The sequence below is a fragment of the Camelus bactrianus genome, chromosome 24, assembly GCF_048773025.1.
Source record: "Camelus bactrianus isolate YW-2024 breed Bactrian camel chromosome 24, ASM4877302v1, whole genome shotgun sequence".
Lineage (NCBI taxonomy): Eukaryota > Metazoa > Chordata > Mammalia > Artiodactyla > Camelidae > Camelus > Camelus bactrianus.
Window position 1 is genome coordinate 6,398,614 of NC_133562.1, and position 14,462 is coordinate 6,413,075.

The following is a 14,462-nucleotide window of genomic DNA, read 5'->3' on the forward strand; positions in this document are numbered from 1 at the left end:
ACTGAAATATACTGGAGATAGATGTAAGTGGGTGTGAATAGTGCAGTGGGTGAAAATGTGTTTTATCACTGGACCCATTTGGTAAAGTGTGGGGTAGCAGAGGGAGCAGAGTTTTCTAAAGCAGAAAGAATCAAAAGGAAAGTTGAAGCAGACATTGATCTTCATGTTGAAGAATGGTGAAAATTATATAAATGAAACTAAAGTACAATCGGTACGTAGTATTGCAATACCAATTCTAATGCGTCGTATTTATTATAGCAGTGACTCAGTATATGGAAATCTGCTTACTAAGGTTTTCAGGGATTGGTTTACACCCACATTAAACATTCCATAGACTTGAATATAATTGTTTTCAGGGATAACATGAATGTAAAACAAATTGATAGAATTAATTTCATTACAGTTCATGGGTATTGATTTTTGTGAGGCACAATCTCAAAGATAGTCCAGGGGAAATTAGGTGTTACAAAATAGGTGAAACAAATATAGAAAAATCTAGTACTTTAAGTCAGTATCAGTCAGTACATTGAACACTGAATTGACTGAGAGCACATTAAACATACTAAAGAACTGGGCATTAATTAAATGCTGGTGTACCAGGAGGAATTAAAGATCTCATCAAATGATGGCTTTTTCCTATACCTTGAGCCCTCTATTATAGTATTAGAGAAAAAAATTTCTGTATAAGAACAAACAACCCTAAGCTTCCCACCCACCCAATCAATCTAATAAGTAAACAGCAAAACAAATAACTGTTGACTTTTTCTGTTTTGTTTTCCCATTGGGTTTGAACATGGGAACTTTAAAGGATATTTAGTGAATAAATAGGAAAGGAGGAGGTAGTGAATAGTGAGGAAATTAGAGTTTGATAATCTGTCTTAATATAGCTGTGACTTTCTACAAATTGAGAAGAAAATTTTCTCAAGTGGATTTTCAGACCTATAATTTAAACCTCATCATATTAATATTTAACCATTTTCCTTCACATTTGGATTCCTTCCACTTCCCTCTAAACTGTGGATTGTTATGGCTTCAAGTTTGAAATATTGTTAATATTGCAGTTTTAGTGCTTTTAAAGTTCCATAGCTGCAAGTATGTTCAGAGTGCTTTCTCATTATGGGATTAGTTTGTTGAGAATCTTCTAAATGCTTAATCATAGCTCAGGCAACTGACAGGATTTTGAAAAAAAGGAAGAAAGAAATACAGACAGATCTGGATAAAGCAGAAGCATGGAATTAAACAATTTAGAGAGGAAAAGAAAATTTTCAAGGCATCAGGTGGTAGTTGGACATGATGACCTTTATTGCCCCTTCCAACCCAGAGATTCTGTAAATGGATGAAAATGCAATAATGAGGAACGTACTAATGACACACCAAAGTGCCATCTGTTTTAAAAATGAATACTTTAAATGTCAATATGTTATTTGTTTTCAGTGTCTCTAACTTTTATCATTAAAAATACCCATGTTACCATTTCTCATTTAAGCTTCTAACGATAGACTGTGACCTTTTTCTGGGGAAAAAAAGGCAGAGTCTGTCTGAATTCTTTTTACAAAGAAGCAGTGCAAATGAAAGAGGCTCCAATTCCTCAAAGGCTGCTGAATGACACCCTCCAACCATAACCTGCCGGTCTCCAGAGGGTAATTAAACTGCAGATGGGGAATATATCTGTGATTTATTTTTAGGAGACCAAGTTGGAGAAAATAAAATACACCTGACCTTTACGTTTTTAGGTTTGTAGGGGAATTATTAGTAAAGTTGGTTATGACTTTAGACTTTGCGTGCGTGGTAAGAAATTTCAAGCAGTAGCAGTACAGTTTGCTCTAATGGAAACTTAATGGCAAGTTAGAGGAATAGAATAGAAACTATACTGGAATTGTTACACTAAGCACAGATGTTATGGCCTATTTATAAAGTGTCCTTAAAAGTTTTAGTTGTATGTGCATGTTGGAAACTGATCAGGTTAGAGGAAGGCATTCCAAACTAAAAATGGGCAGAGGAGAGTGATCTTTATGTGAACTAGTTTGTAGTATCTCTTTTTTAGTAATTTTACTAAACTTAGGTTAATGTAGAAATGTTGCATACATTGGTCACTCTTTTAGAAGAGTTTAAAATGTTTGATATATGAACTTGAATATTTTGGCGGTTTCTTCTTTTTAGAGTAGATGGGGCAAGTATTTGGTTAAGAAGCCAACTTTAGCTCATTAAATATGACACCTGTATTACTTTTTTGCGTAGGTGTGTGGAAAGATATGTAAATTTGGAAACAAGTTTTGATTTTAGTAAATCTATTAAGTTTTTAAATTTATAAGGTGTCTAGGGAGTATGAGAAAGGAGATTAAGAAGACAGGTGTTTACAACTTGAGGAAGCAGCTTAAGGATAGCAACTCGCAGAACTTTGAAGTGTGGGTGACTGCTTTCCAAGCTCCAGGCTACCAACTCAAATCCTGGCTTTGGGAAAAGGAACTGTGATTTTCTTTCCAGCAAATCTAAAAATGTTGATACATTTAGTACAAGATGGATTTAAAAACAGCATTCTCCATTCTGAGTTTAAGCATAACAGAACTCTGCATGTAAAATTCTTTTCACGGGCAACCTGAGGCAGATAATTGTGTGTGGAATCTGAGAGGAGAAAGTTAGGGAAAATCTTAGTTTGTTAGTCTTTTTTTTTTTTTTTTTGGCAAATAGATAATGGAATTAGAATTAAAATTTAATATTTAGTTAGAGTCAGCCCAATACAACCCAGCTGAGCAGACCTGCACATTTCTGACCTGAGGTTAGAATCAGGAGGAAAGGATACATTGTAGAAGATGGTGGCTCTCAGACGCTCCCAATCTAATGCCATGTTCCTGATGGGGGAAAATTGTTGTCAGAATTGTGATAGAAATGTCAAAAAATATACAAAATAAGCTATGTAAATTGTGAAACATAGCAATTTACTCCGTGGTAGGGTAAAAATTACAAATTTTTCCATCTAGCTAATAGATCTACCTCTACCATGTTAAATTATCCCTTCCTTCTCTTGCCCTTACAATTTTTTTCTTGCTATGTCTGTGTTCTCCTAAGTCTGAATGGCCAAGTTAAGCTACTGCTGTTGCTGCTCTAGCTCCTACATGGCGTCCAGCCTGGCTATGCGACAGAGTGGTGCCTTGACAGGAGCTAAGTTCTTTGACTCTCGCAAAAATCCTACGATGTCAGTAATTTCATTAACCTCCTTTCATAAGTGAGGAAACTTAGGCTTAGAAGAGTTGAAGACAGCCAGTTCAACTGCTTAACCTACATCTTAATTATTGTTCCGCAATGTCTCGAAAGTTAAGGACCCACTTGCCTTAAGGGTTTGAGACGTGTAGAAGCCCCTCTCTCACCACCGTTGCCAAGGCTCCGTCAGGACCTTCTTTCTTGGATGTCATTTCCTGGCTTGTTCCATCCATCACCTCACACCTGAGTTCTGAGCCTGTCATGAGCAGACTCTAACTCTATCTCTGCTCTCCTCCAGGGTTAACCCATAAATGTGTGCAGGCTGGTACTTATTAAAAAATTGAAGTATAGTTGACATATAATATTAATTTCAGTAGTACAATGTAATGATTCAGTTTTGTTTCATTATTAAACAGCTATTTGCATGCCTACTATTGGGTGCTAGTTTTAGGGACACAAAAAAATGGGTAACACCCAGCCTCTGCCATAAAGAAAGGGAGTGAGAGGGCAGGACTACAAGTCAATAACCAAAGCTATTGTCACAGCTCAACCTCATGTTCAAGGAGGACTTTGTTGGCATGACATCCAGGCTGCCTGTATTTCCCAGGTGTTCTGTCTTAAGCTGCTTATGCTTTCCTAGGTTGGTTTTTTAATTTTTCCCTAGGGGTCTAGTATTGCATCAAGATTTATTTATTAAATATACAAGGATTGTTCGGAGTTTTAGGAGACTAGTAACACTCCCTTCTTCCCACCTGTATTTGGAACCAACTGATATGAGCATAGATGTCTGGGTCTGATAGCTGGAGATAAAATAATGTCTCATAATAACTCTAGAATTACACGGAGATTGTGGCTGAGGTCAGCCACATGAGTTTGCTAAGACACCAGTGCGACAGGCTTCCCTAGGAAACTAGGGCTGAGCGTGGCCGGTTTATTCTAACTCATCTGCCAGCTGGGAGCAGCAGGGTGAGGAGTGATGGGGGGAGGCCAGGAGTTGTCACTCCAGTGGAGGGCCCCCTGCATGGACACTTAAGGAGCAAGGGACAGAGGTTCGCTGCAACATACTAGACTAGATTGAAAGAGCTCAGTCAAATAAAAAGCCACATACAGAAATGTAGGGAGGATAAGGTTTTTTTCTCCCCCCCCCCCAGCTTTACTGGGGTATCATTGACAAAATTGTAAGATATTTAAAATACACAGTGTGATGATTTGATATTCATATACTTCATGAAAGGATTCCTCCTCCTCAGTCAAGTTTATTAACACATCCATCACCTTATTTATTTATTTTTTTATTTAGTAAGAACATTTAGGTTATACTCCCTTAGTAAACTTCAACTTTACAGTATGGTGTTACCAACTACAGTTACCACGTCATACATTCGATCCCTAGACCTTCCTCATCTTATAGCTGAAGGTTTGTACCCTTTCACTAAATTCTCTCCCACGCTCAATCCCTTGGCAACCACTCTTCTATTCTGTTTCTGTGAGTTCAACTGTTTTGCGTGTGTGTTTGTGTGTGTGTGTGTGTGTGTTTGATTCCACATATAAGTGGTACCACGTGGCATTTGTCTTTTTCTATCTGGCTTATTCTGACTTAGCATAATGCCCTTGGGGTTCATCCATGTTTTTAAAAATGACAGGATTTCCTTCCTTTTAAAGACTAAATAATAGTCCATTGTGTATCTATACTACATTTTCTTTATCCATTCATCTGTTGATGGACACTTGGTTTGTTTCTGTATCTCGGCAATTGTGAGTAATGCTGCAGTGAATATGGGAGTGCAGATACCTTTTCAAGATGATGATTTTATTTCCTTTGGATATATACCCAGAGGTAGGATTGCTGGATCATATGGTAGTTCAATTTGTAATTTCTTGAGGAACCTCCATACTGTTTTTCATAGTAAAGCTGTACCAGCTTACATTCTAGGGAGGTTAGTTTTATTAATGCAGGTCCAAGTGTTGTAGTATGTGTCAGAGACAGAGTCCCAGAGGAGGTGACACTAGCTGACTCTTGAGGAAGGAGTAGGAGGTTGCCAGGGAAACAGCACTGGGGGCAGTGTAAGCCGGTTCCAGCAGAAGATTAGCACACATATAAGATCTGAGGCTTGACGTGTTTGGAGAATTACAACTGTTTTGATATTATCAGTGTGTAAACTGTCAAAGATGAGATAATATGTCAGAATATGAGGCTGGATGGTGGATAAAATTGGTTGACTCCCCGTTCCCTCTTCTGTATTTGGGGACTTTAAGTTTGCTCCCTTGAAGCTCTGCCCATTCACATAACATTGTGCTACCTGCTGAGAGAATCTCAAGGCAGCTGGACTTCAGGCTTTCCTTCATTTATCTCAGCCTCATAGTCCTCGAGATTCCTTGTACCTTCACCTTGTACTTCCAGGAAAGTCAGATGCAACTCTTTAAAAAAAAGGTTGAAAATAGGAAGCAATTTTTAGGTTAGGCATATTAGCTTTTTCCAGTTTAAGCTGAGTTTTTAAAAATATTTTTATGGTAGGTTAGAAAATTCCATTGTTTTGGCAATCACCAGTGGTCACAAGCCCTGTGTCCAGATGGCTGGCTATTTATTGCCAGTGCTGTGCTGAAAAACGCACCACCGAGGTGGACGCTAACACCACAGCCTTTGAGGTTTCAAGCCAGGCTGGCTTCTGAGAGAGGGTGACAGCTTACCTCCTCCCTTGAGCATGCTCATGGAATGTGAGCAGGGTTCATCCATCATGGAGCCTGTCAGATGGTTTGGTGTGCTTAGCATTTCAAATTTATGTGAACTGAAAGCATTGAAAGGTTTGAAGGGCAAATCCACATTTCTTAGTTTTGTTTGATGCATTAAAATCCTATGGCCAGAGTAGTTGAAAGCTGTATTTACCTCCTTTATTTAATATGCACCCTTTTTCATATGGAAGTATTCTTCTTGATAGTGGCTTGTATTTATTTATATAGTGTGTAAAAGTTTACAAAATGCTTTCCAACACATTAGTTTGCTTATCTTGACAACAAATCAGTGAGAAAGGGCAAGAGTTATTTTCTCCTTTTTACAGAAGTGGAAACTGGGGCTTAGAGATGTTGAGTCGTGACTGTTAGACCAGTGCTGTCAGATAGAAATGTAATGCGAAGCACAAACGTAATTTTAAATATTATAGTCACCACAGTAAGCAAAGTAAAAAGAAATAGGTGAGATTAATTTTAATAATATTTCATTTAACCCAGTATGTCAAATCATTATCATTTCTATGTATAATTAATTTAAAATTATTAATGAGACATTTAATATTCTGTTTTTCTTACTAAGCCTTGAAAATTCAGTGTGTAGTTTACAACCGAGACTATCCACATTTCAGCTGTTTAATAGCTGTTTGTGGCTAGTGGCTATCATCTTGGACTTACGTATAGACTTAAAATTGTGCTGCTGACTTTTCTACTGTGCGTCATATTGACCCACTATTAGTTTGGGTAATGGAGTGAGGTTGTCTTAAGAGTTGTGATAAATTTAAACGCCTTCATATACACACTCTTCTCTTGTTTTCCCTGAGAACAACGTCATATATCTTTGCAGCACTGAATTACTCTCACAGATGTGGTCTGTGGTCCCTGGAGGAGCATTCTCTAATGGAGGGACTGAGCATAGACCCACAAGTAATGAACAAAGAGCTCTGACCACTGCTCCTTGAGTAGCCAGTTGGTAATAAGTAAGTTCAGCTTAGGAATGAAGGGCCACACTCAGTAACCTCAGTTTTGTGTTAAATACTTACACAAGTGCTTTTGCATGAGGAAAGCTTTCTAAATTAAGAGTTTTCGAAAATTTTTGAAATTAAGAGTTTACAGCTAATGTTTCTCTGGCATCTTTCTTTGCTTTGGCCCTACTGTTTTCAGTCTGTGTGGGCCAAAATTTCATTTCCATCGATTGTTTAGTGTGGGTGGAATAGGTGGGTGGACATTTTTATTAACTAAATGAAAGATACGCTTTCATGAGATTCATCGTCTCTTTTCCTGAAATAGCAACTCTACATTTTTCGAGGTAGCTAACAGGAAAAATCTCAGCCTCTTTAGACAGCGGCTGCAGAATTTTATACCCACAGTGGTTCAGAGGTGGAAATCTTCCTTCTGCAATGGCAGAGAGCACACATACATGTACACTTCCATCTGGGAGGCTCCACTCCTTCCTATCAAAAAGCCCCAAACAAACCAAAACCACCAACCAACCAAACCCTAAATACTTTTGTTGGAAAAAGCTTCCGAGAGAGAGCATTTAGAAGTGCCAGATTAAAAAAAAAAAAAAAAAAAAAGCCTGTTGTCTTCTAGTCCTAGACAGAGCGCTGAATTCTACTGTCTCTAAGCGTTTACACAGGCTGGTCCTTTGTGCTATCACCAGCCATCTGTAGTCACCCGCTGAAACCGACCTATCAAGACAAGTTTTTAATCTTTCATGAGTCTTCTCTAATTCCCCTAATTAGAATTAATGTTTTTTTCTCCTAGTTTCTGTAATACTTTGTCATTCTGTTATAAAAAAAATAATTGTATTGTCCTCTAAGTTATATTAGGCTGTTTTTTTTGTAGATTAAAAAAATTCACTTTCATATACTTCAACCTAGTATAATTAACTTATATAATTCTAAATACACACATGCTCATATACATCTGAGAGGTAGAATATGCGTGGGGTTAAGTTTTGAATCTCTCATAGCATCTTGGCCATAGCAGCTCTTCAGTAAGGGTTTGTTGAATTGAACTGAATGAAATAAAAATGGGATGCATGTTGGGGAAATAGAATCATATAAATCAACTCTCCTCCCCAGATAATTCACAGATTGCATGTGCCTTGGAGGTTTTAAATTTAAAAGAAATTAAGAGACTTCATCCTGGTGCTCTGATATGTTAATTTAAGTAGAAAGTGTCGAGGGATATTGAAGTAATCAAATTCCAGATTTTAGATAATGCTAGTTTTAAGCGGGGAAGCTATTGTATTACCAATAAGTAAGGGTATGTGTGTATGTGTGTGTGCGTGTGCGTGCATGTACTGTTTTAACTAATGTTTTTTCAGTAGATAAAATTGGGGGTGAAATATTTAATCAACTGAGAGTAAGACAAAGTCTTGCTGGTGTCAAAACAATTGTTCTGCTTGGTTTAGCAGACTAAACTGGCAATGGATAGTTTTTTGTTTCTGTGTGTTAAGGACATAGTAGGGAAACCATATGTTATCTTTATACCCTATTTTTCTATTGAGGTTTAATGAAAATGTGATTTAAAAAAAAGACAATTTCAAAATCAATAAACTGTTTGAATTTGTTGGGGTTTTTTTGGTTTTTTTTTTTTTGGTGTAGACCTATTCAGTGGATGCAACTGTATATGACAGTGGTATTTTTGTTGCAGTTGTCCTTGGCACAGATATGTATTAGGAATTCAGAAAAAAAGGGAGCATCTTAGAGATTTGGTGTATTTGACATGAATATTTGAAATAAAGCAAACTAGTCAGTTTGAAATTCAAGGTCTCTAAATTCTCAGACCTTGGTCTCAAACTGTGGCTAAACACAATATGAGTTAAATTCTATGAGATAAAGTTCAAACTTTGTCCCGGGCAGCTGTGTTTTATTTCCTGTGGCCATGGGAAGAATACTGTGTTAAATGTGAAGCATGGGCTCTGGGTATGCTGCCAAAATCGTCCTTCAGGAAAGAAAGACTAATTCCCCAGCCGCTGGAAGTGTTACCAGCAGATGCCTCTCAGCTCTCTTTGGGAAGTGTCTTGGCAGAGAAGGCCTGCCCCCCTCAAGGCCTGTCCCTTCCTGGAGAAGCCTGTAAATGTCAACACAGGGGCATAAAGGCCTGGCCTTCTCATTCCAGCTCAGGACCAGAACGGCCATTCCTGCCTCATTGTTCCTCAGGGGCTCAGCTGAACTGACTTTGGCTTTGCTGAAGCCAGCTTCTGCCTTCACCCAATTCTACTTTGTTCCTTTTTCTTCCTTTATGTAAGTGTCGATCCCCGTAAGTTTCCCAGTACATTACTTGTATGCTTATCTCTGTCTCAGAATCTATCTTCATGGAGTCCAAATGATAACAATATCAAATTAGAAGAGAGGAGAGATGTTCTGAATGGACAGAGACTTGAACAAGACTTGAGGCAAAAGAAAATTTGCAAATTACCAAGTCCTCTGTACCACTGATGAAGAGGCCCGGGTATGGTCAGTCAGTTGCCCATAGCTGCCAATAACACAGCAGGGACTTCATGGGGCTGTACTGTTTCGGCTGCAGAGTGGATTAGAGGTTCTGCCTACCCTTTGTGTTTCTATTTTGATGGTGCCAGTGTGAGGTTACCTGTATATATCTGAGCTGTAATTGTCTTAGCAAATCTGTTCAATCAATGAGTGATTATCTAGATCCAGAAAGTTTTCCAGAGGTGATGTCCAAATTTGGGCTTGAAGATATCCTGAAATACTCTGAGTTGGGCAGGAGTGGTTGTAGTTTGCTCTGGCCTTTGGAGTTCATTGCAAAAGATTTGAAATCCAAGTTATTTTAGAGTGTTCTTGGAAGGAATGTCTGAATAGGATCAGAATCTTAGACCATTTCATGCAGGCTGGAGTCCTCTGGATCTATCACTAGAAAGTTCCAATTACCTGGGTGGGGCTTGCTTTTGTAGTTTTCCTCAAGTTAGTATATGACTGACTGGACCATTGAAGGGTCTTTATGTCCTGTGCATCTGAGTGCCCTCCACATGATGGAGAGCAAGTGTTCAAGGTTAGTTTTGTTCTCAACACTATGTAAGATGAAAGTGCACCTCTCACAGCCAGCTTCCCGTTTTGAACTCCCTCTCATTTTCCTTTTTTCTCTGTGTTTTAATTTGAGTCTTTTATAATTGTCCTGGAGGACTGTTTTTAGTTGTTGCTTTAAAAATTAGTCTACTTATTATGAATGAGCCAGCATTCCTGTTGTGAGAAATTTAAGAGAATATTCAAGTTTGTTTTAAAGAGACCTGATTTGCCATTGTCATTGCGAGTTGGACCAGGCTGATAAGAAGGGACTGAGAATACTGGGCCCAGAAAGCTGAAGACATGGGGAGTTGGAAGAACACAATTACCTTTTTACCATTTGCCATCCTGGCTTTCCCTGGTCTGGGTACAATCACCTTGCTTACTGACACTGAGCTCAGCCATGTGCCTTGCTCCAGCCAGTGGTTCATTAGCAAGCATGACCGAAGTGGAGGCTTGATGAGTACTTGTGTCTTGGAGCCTGTCATCTGGGAACTCTCCCTCTTGGAAGCGAGGTGTTGTGCTAAAGAAGCTTGGGCTTGGTTACTCAATGATGACAGGCTTTTGGAAGGAGGCTGAGCTCTGAGCTGAATACAGCCTTATGAGTGATTTCAGCCACAGCACAGAGAGCAGAAGAACTACCCAAGTGAGCTCAGAATCAGGAGAAATAATACGTTATTGCTGTAAGCCACTGCATTTTGGCATAGTTTGTTATGCAGTAATACATAATGGAAATACTGAATGACACTGTCTCTGGGATCCTCCCCAATTCTTTTGTTCTCCAATTAATTGTAAACAGTGAGGGAAAGAACTTGAATAGATGAAAAAGCATATGGTTACAAGCTACCCTCTGAGATAACTCCTTCATCTTGGCGAAATGCACATTTAAACTGGCTCTATTTCATGACAATCTGACAAGTACATAAATACCTCCTGCAAAAGGAGCACCTCATCCATCCTTCTGTGCTGACTAATCCTGACTGTCTGGCAGATTGTGTGGATATCCTGGCTTCAAGTTGGGATGAGAATGAAGATACCAAAATCTCCTTCAAATTTTCAGATTTCTGAATCTTCAACAGATACTAAATATAATTCAATCAACATTGATTGATTCAACACACTGTTTTCTCACCTATTAAATGATGTTTCCACAGTGAGTTAGTGGGGGAAAAGGAAAAGTTAAACAGAATATAAATCAATGTATCCATTTAAAAACAAATTTTCTTGGATTTTATATTTGTCTTACCTTTTTTTTTTTTTTTGAAATAGCATTTGTCTGCTTTTCCTTTTCAAGAAATTGTTACTGATCAAAGTTCATTTTTTGTCATTCTCACTAGAGTTACAAACTAGCAGTTTTAGGGGGACACACAGATCTTGTGTTTGATTTATTTTGCATGTTGGCCAATCCACAAATCAGAACAGCAGTTGGATTTTAGCTTAGTCTTTATGAATTTTTTTATGATGGTGATACATAAAACCATGATAAAGGTAAGATTAACACATTACAATTTCCTTGTTAATGTACCTTCATTTATTTACCTTTGGGCTGTAGTGAGAAGATATATTTATTTTTGTTGTTTTTTGTTTAAGATCGGGTGATGAGTACTATCTCTAGCTCAGTTAGTCTGTGTTTTGGGGTTCCTCAAAAGTCCTGCTACAAACTAGCCTTGAAAATACTGGCATGAGGAGTGCCTGTGTTCAGTGAACTCACTGCTGACATGGTCAAGGTCTTGAGTTCAGCCTCACGAACAAGCCAGTGTCCACTGGTTCCTGATTTCAGCTGGACCTATAACCCTAGTCTCAGCCTCACACGTGGAGCACCTGTCATCACAAAGGAAACAAGATGAGTGACCAAGGGTGTCTCAGATGTAGTCATCACCCCTGGACAGGTAACTAAATTGGTAGGCTCTGTTTCAAATTTGAAGGATGTTCCATTGGATAAACTGAAGAAGCACGTTATAACACATTTTAAGGGGTGGTGTGAGGGCCAAATTGTTGAAGTGAGACAAGAGGAAGCTGACTCCTTTCCTCACATGTTAGTGAAGGACAGTGGTGTTATTGTCCCATGCACTCAATATTGGCTTCAAGAGACTCTGAGGGGTCATTAACAGAGTGCGGGGAGGAGGGGGGAGGTGTGGTCCAAACCAGGAGGTCAGCCACTGAAGATGTTACAGGACTGACCTGACAAAGGAGCAGGTGGGGAGGAGGGTGGCCTTGGGTTAGGTCCCCATCTGTTTTAGGTGAGAAGGCTTGAGTGCTGGCCTCTCAGCCTCCCTGATGCTGGGTTCTATTCTGCTGCAGCCTGGCCTTGTTGGGATGTTCTTACAGAATCATTCAGGACCATGTAAAACTATTTCCCATGGTACATCTGTTCTTCCATAAGCTCACCTCCTGCGACCAAAGTAAGAACCCCATCACCAATAACAAAACACGATGGTCCTCGTTTTCTTTCCTCTGACCCCGTTCCTACCAACCAGGAACCTGACTTTATTCGCCAGCTCATTCCTAGGGTAGAGAGGGAAAAAGGACGGGGCTTCATGTGTGTGTTTAGGGGCTGGGGAACTGAAGGGGCAGTGACCATTGTCATTCATTGTAAAACTAATCAGCATTTGTACCTTCCCAGAGGAAATATCTGATGGCAGATTCTTTACCATCATACATTTTTAAAGTCCAGTTGATACATGTCTAAGAGGAAAAGGTATTTTTAAATTCAGCATTCACACTAAAGGAATATGCAAACCAGCTTGAAAACAATGAAATGGTGAATACTTCCTGAATACTTACTGTTTTCCAGGCGCTCTACTTTTATTAACTATTTTTCTAACAAAGCTGTGAGGTAGATCCTGTTATTATCCATAATAACAGCTGAGGAAATGGAGGTGTAGAGAAATCACACAGTAAAAATGTCACTCTCCCTTTGAGAGGAGTCATCTCCCAATGGTTCTGTCTGTCTGGACTAGTAGAATATGGCAGAAGTGATGCTTTGCCAGTGTTAAGGTCCAGTCCTCAAGGATTTGGCAGCTTCCACTTTTTGTCTCTTGAAATGCTTGCTCTGAGACACATGTAAAAGTCTGATGACCTTGAGGTCATCATGCTGGGAGGAGGTTGAAAGAAGCCAAGTGGAGGGGCCACATGTAGAAGGACTTTTGCTCAGTGAGCCCCGGTTGTCAAGGCTGTAGCTCCCAGCTGTTAAAGTCACCCAGATGAGGCCCCAGACATCCTGTACACAGGTGAGCATTTTCTGTTGTACTGTCAGGAGTCCCAGCTCATGGATTCAGGAGTCAAATAAGCGATTATTGTTTTAAGTTGCAGAGTGTTGGGGTCATTGGTTACACGGCAATAGACAAGCAGAACGTTCTCACAGCTATTTTGTGTACAGCCCCTGTGACCTGGCTCAGAGTGCATGTGTTTGACAGGTATTCCATACAACGTGCATGGTACCCACCTCAGTTCAAACAGCAGCTCTCTCACTTCTGCAACACACTCTTCACGGGCTTTTCCTTTGCTCGGCTTTATTTTCCTCCCACACCTGACGTGTGCTGTGTTCATGCTTGTTTAGTGCCTGTCTCCCCGCTCTGCGCTGGAATGGACCATTCATAGGACCACACACATGTATGCCACTTGAGCTGTTCACAGCTACACTCCCAGCACCGAGAACAGTGTTTGTCATGAAGTCAACGTGAAATAGGTTTGAGTGACTGAATAGGTGACAAATGTTTTCATTTTAAAGCTAGTGACATGAGAAATGCTTTTTGCTTCAGCCACTTGAGACATTCTGTGTAGCTGTTCTGCTTTACCCCTCAGGAAGAGGTGGAGGAGAGAGGTCAGAAAGAGACGGTACTGTGAATAAAACTGATGATATATTAACCTCATAAGACAATTACCTGAGTTGTACCCAGACCAGGAAAAGCCAGGATGGCAAATGGTAAAAAGGCAGTTGTGATGAGCTGCATGTTATTGAACGATATTTTTTCTGGCTGCAGATCTGATAGCGAAATCTGCAGGGGGGTGAGCAGAAGAGCGCTGTCCCCCAGAGTGAGCTCATTCCTGGGGTGGCTCCAGTGTACATGATGCGACCAGGAAGAATGTGAGTAATAACTGGTTGGCCTCCAAGAGTTACATTGGCTGAAATAGCTAAACAGGTCAAAATAAATCAAGCAAGAAAAATTATTTTGTTGGTTACAGAAGAAAGGCAAGGTATCTAGACCTTTCTAGGAACCCTCGAGCAAGGACTGACCTCTTCAGATTCTGGGGAGGTATTAAGGAAAATAAATCTATACGATAGTTAGCTGTAGTACGTAGTAAGTTGAAAGTATGACATAAAACAAGGTCCTGCTGTTGGAGCATGATACCCAAAGAGATTCTGTAAGTGACTTAAAGGAAATGAACTGTTCACTATGAAGATGGTGACAGGTTGGGCGATGCCTGCAAATACAGCCTCTTTCAGTCAAGTGTTTGATGTCTGTTTCGTGTGATATTTTATTAGTCATTCTGGCTTCCAGAAGAAAG

At 39.6% G+C, this 14,462-nt stretch overlaps 1 protein-coding gene across 12 annotated transcripts in view; it reads left to right on the forward strand.

The window, feature by feature from the left end:
• The window catches only part of LOC105071405 (methyltransferase 4, N6-adenosine), a 198,463-nt gene that overhangs the window by 41,103 nt on the left and 142,898 nt on the right, over positions 1-14,462 (forward strand). For 3 of the 12 annotated variants that reach the window (XM_074352524.1, XM_074352526.1, XM_074352525.1), the window contains exon 1: positions 13,935-14,040. The exons of 7 other annotated variants lie outside the window; for them this stretch is intronic. In XM_074352524.1, coding sequence (XP_074208625.1) covers positions 14,021-14,040 — 20 coding nt within the window. In that variant the 5' untranslated portion in view covers positions 13,935-14,020. Of the gene's footprint in view, positions 1-13,934; positions 14,041-14,462 lie in introns of those variants that run through there. 2 more of the 12 variants (XM_074352517.1, XM_074352519.1) reach the window with 2 other exon arrangements.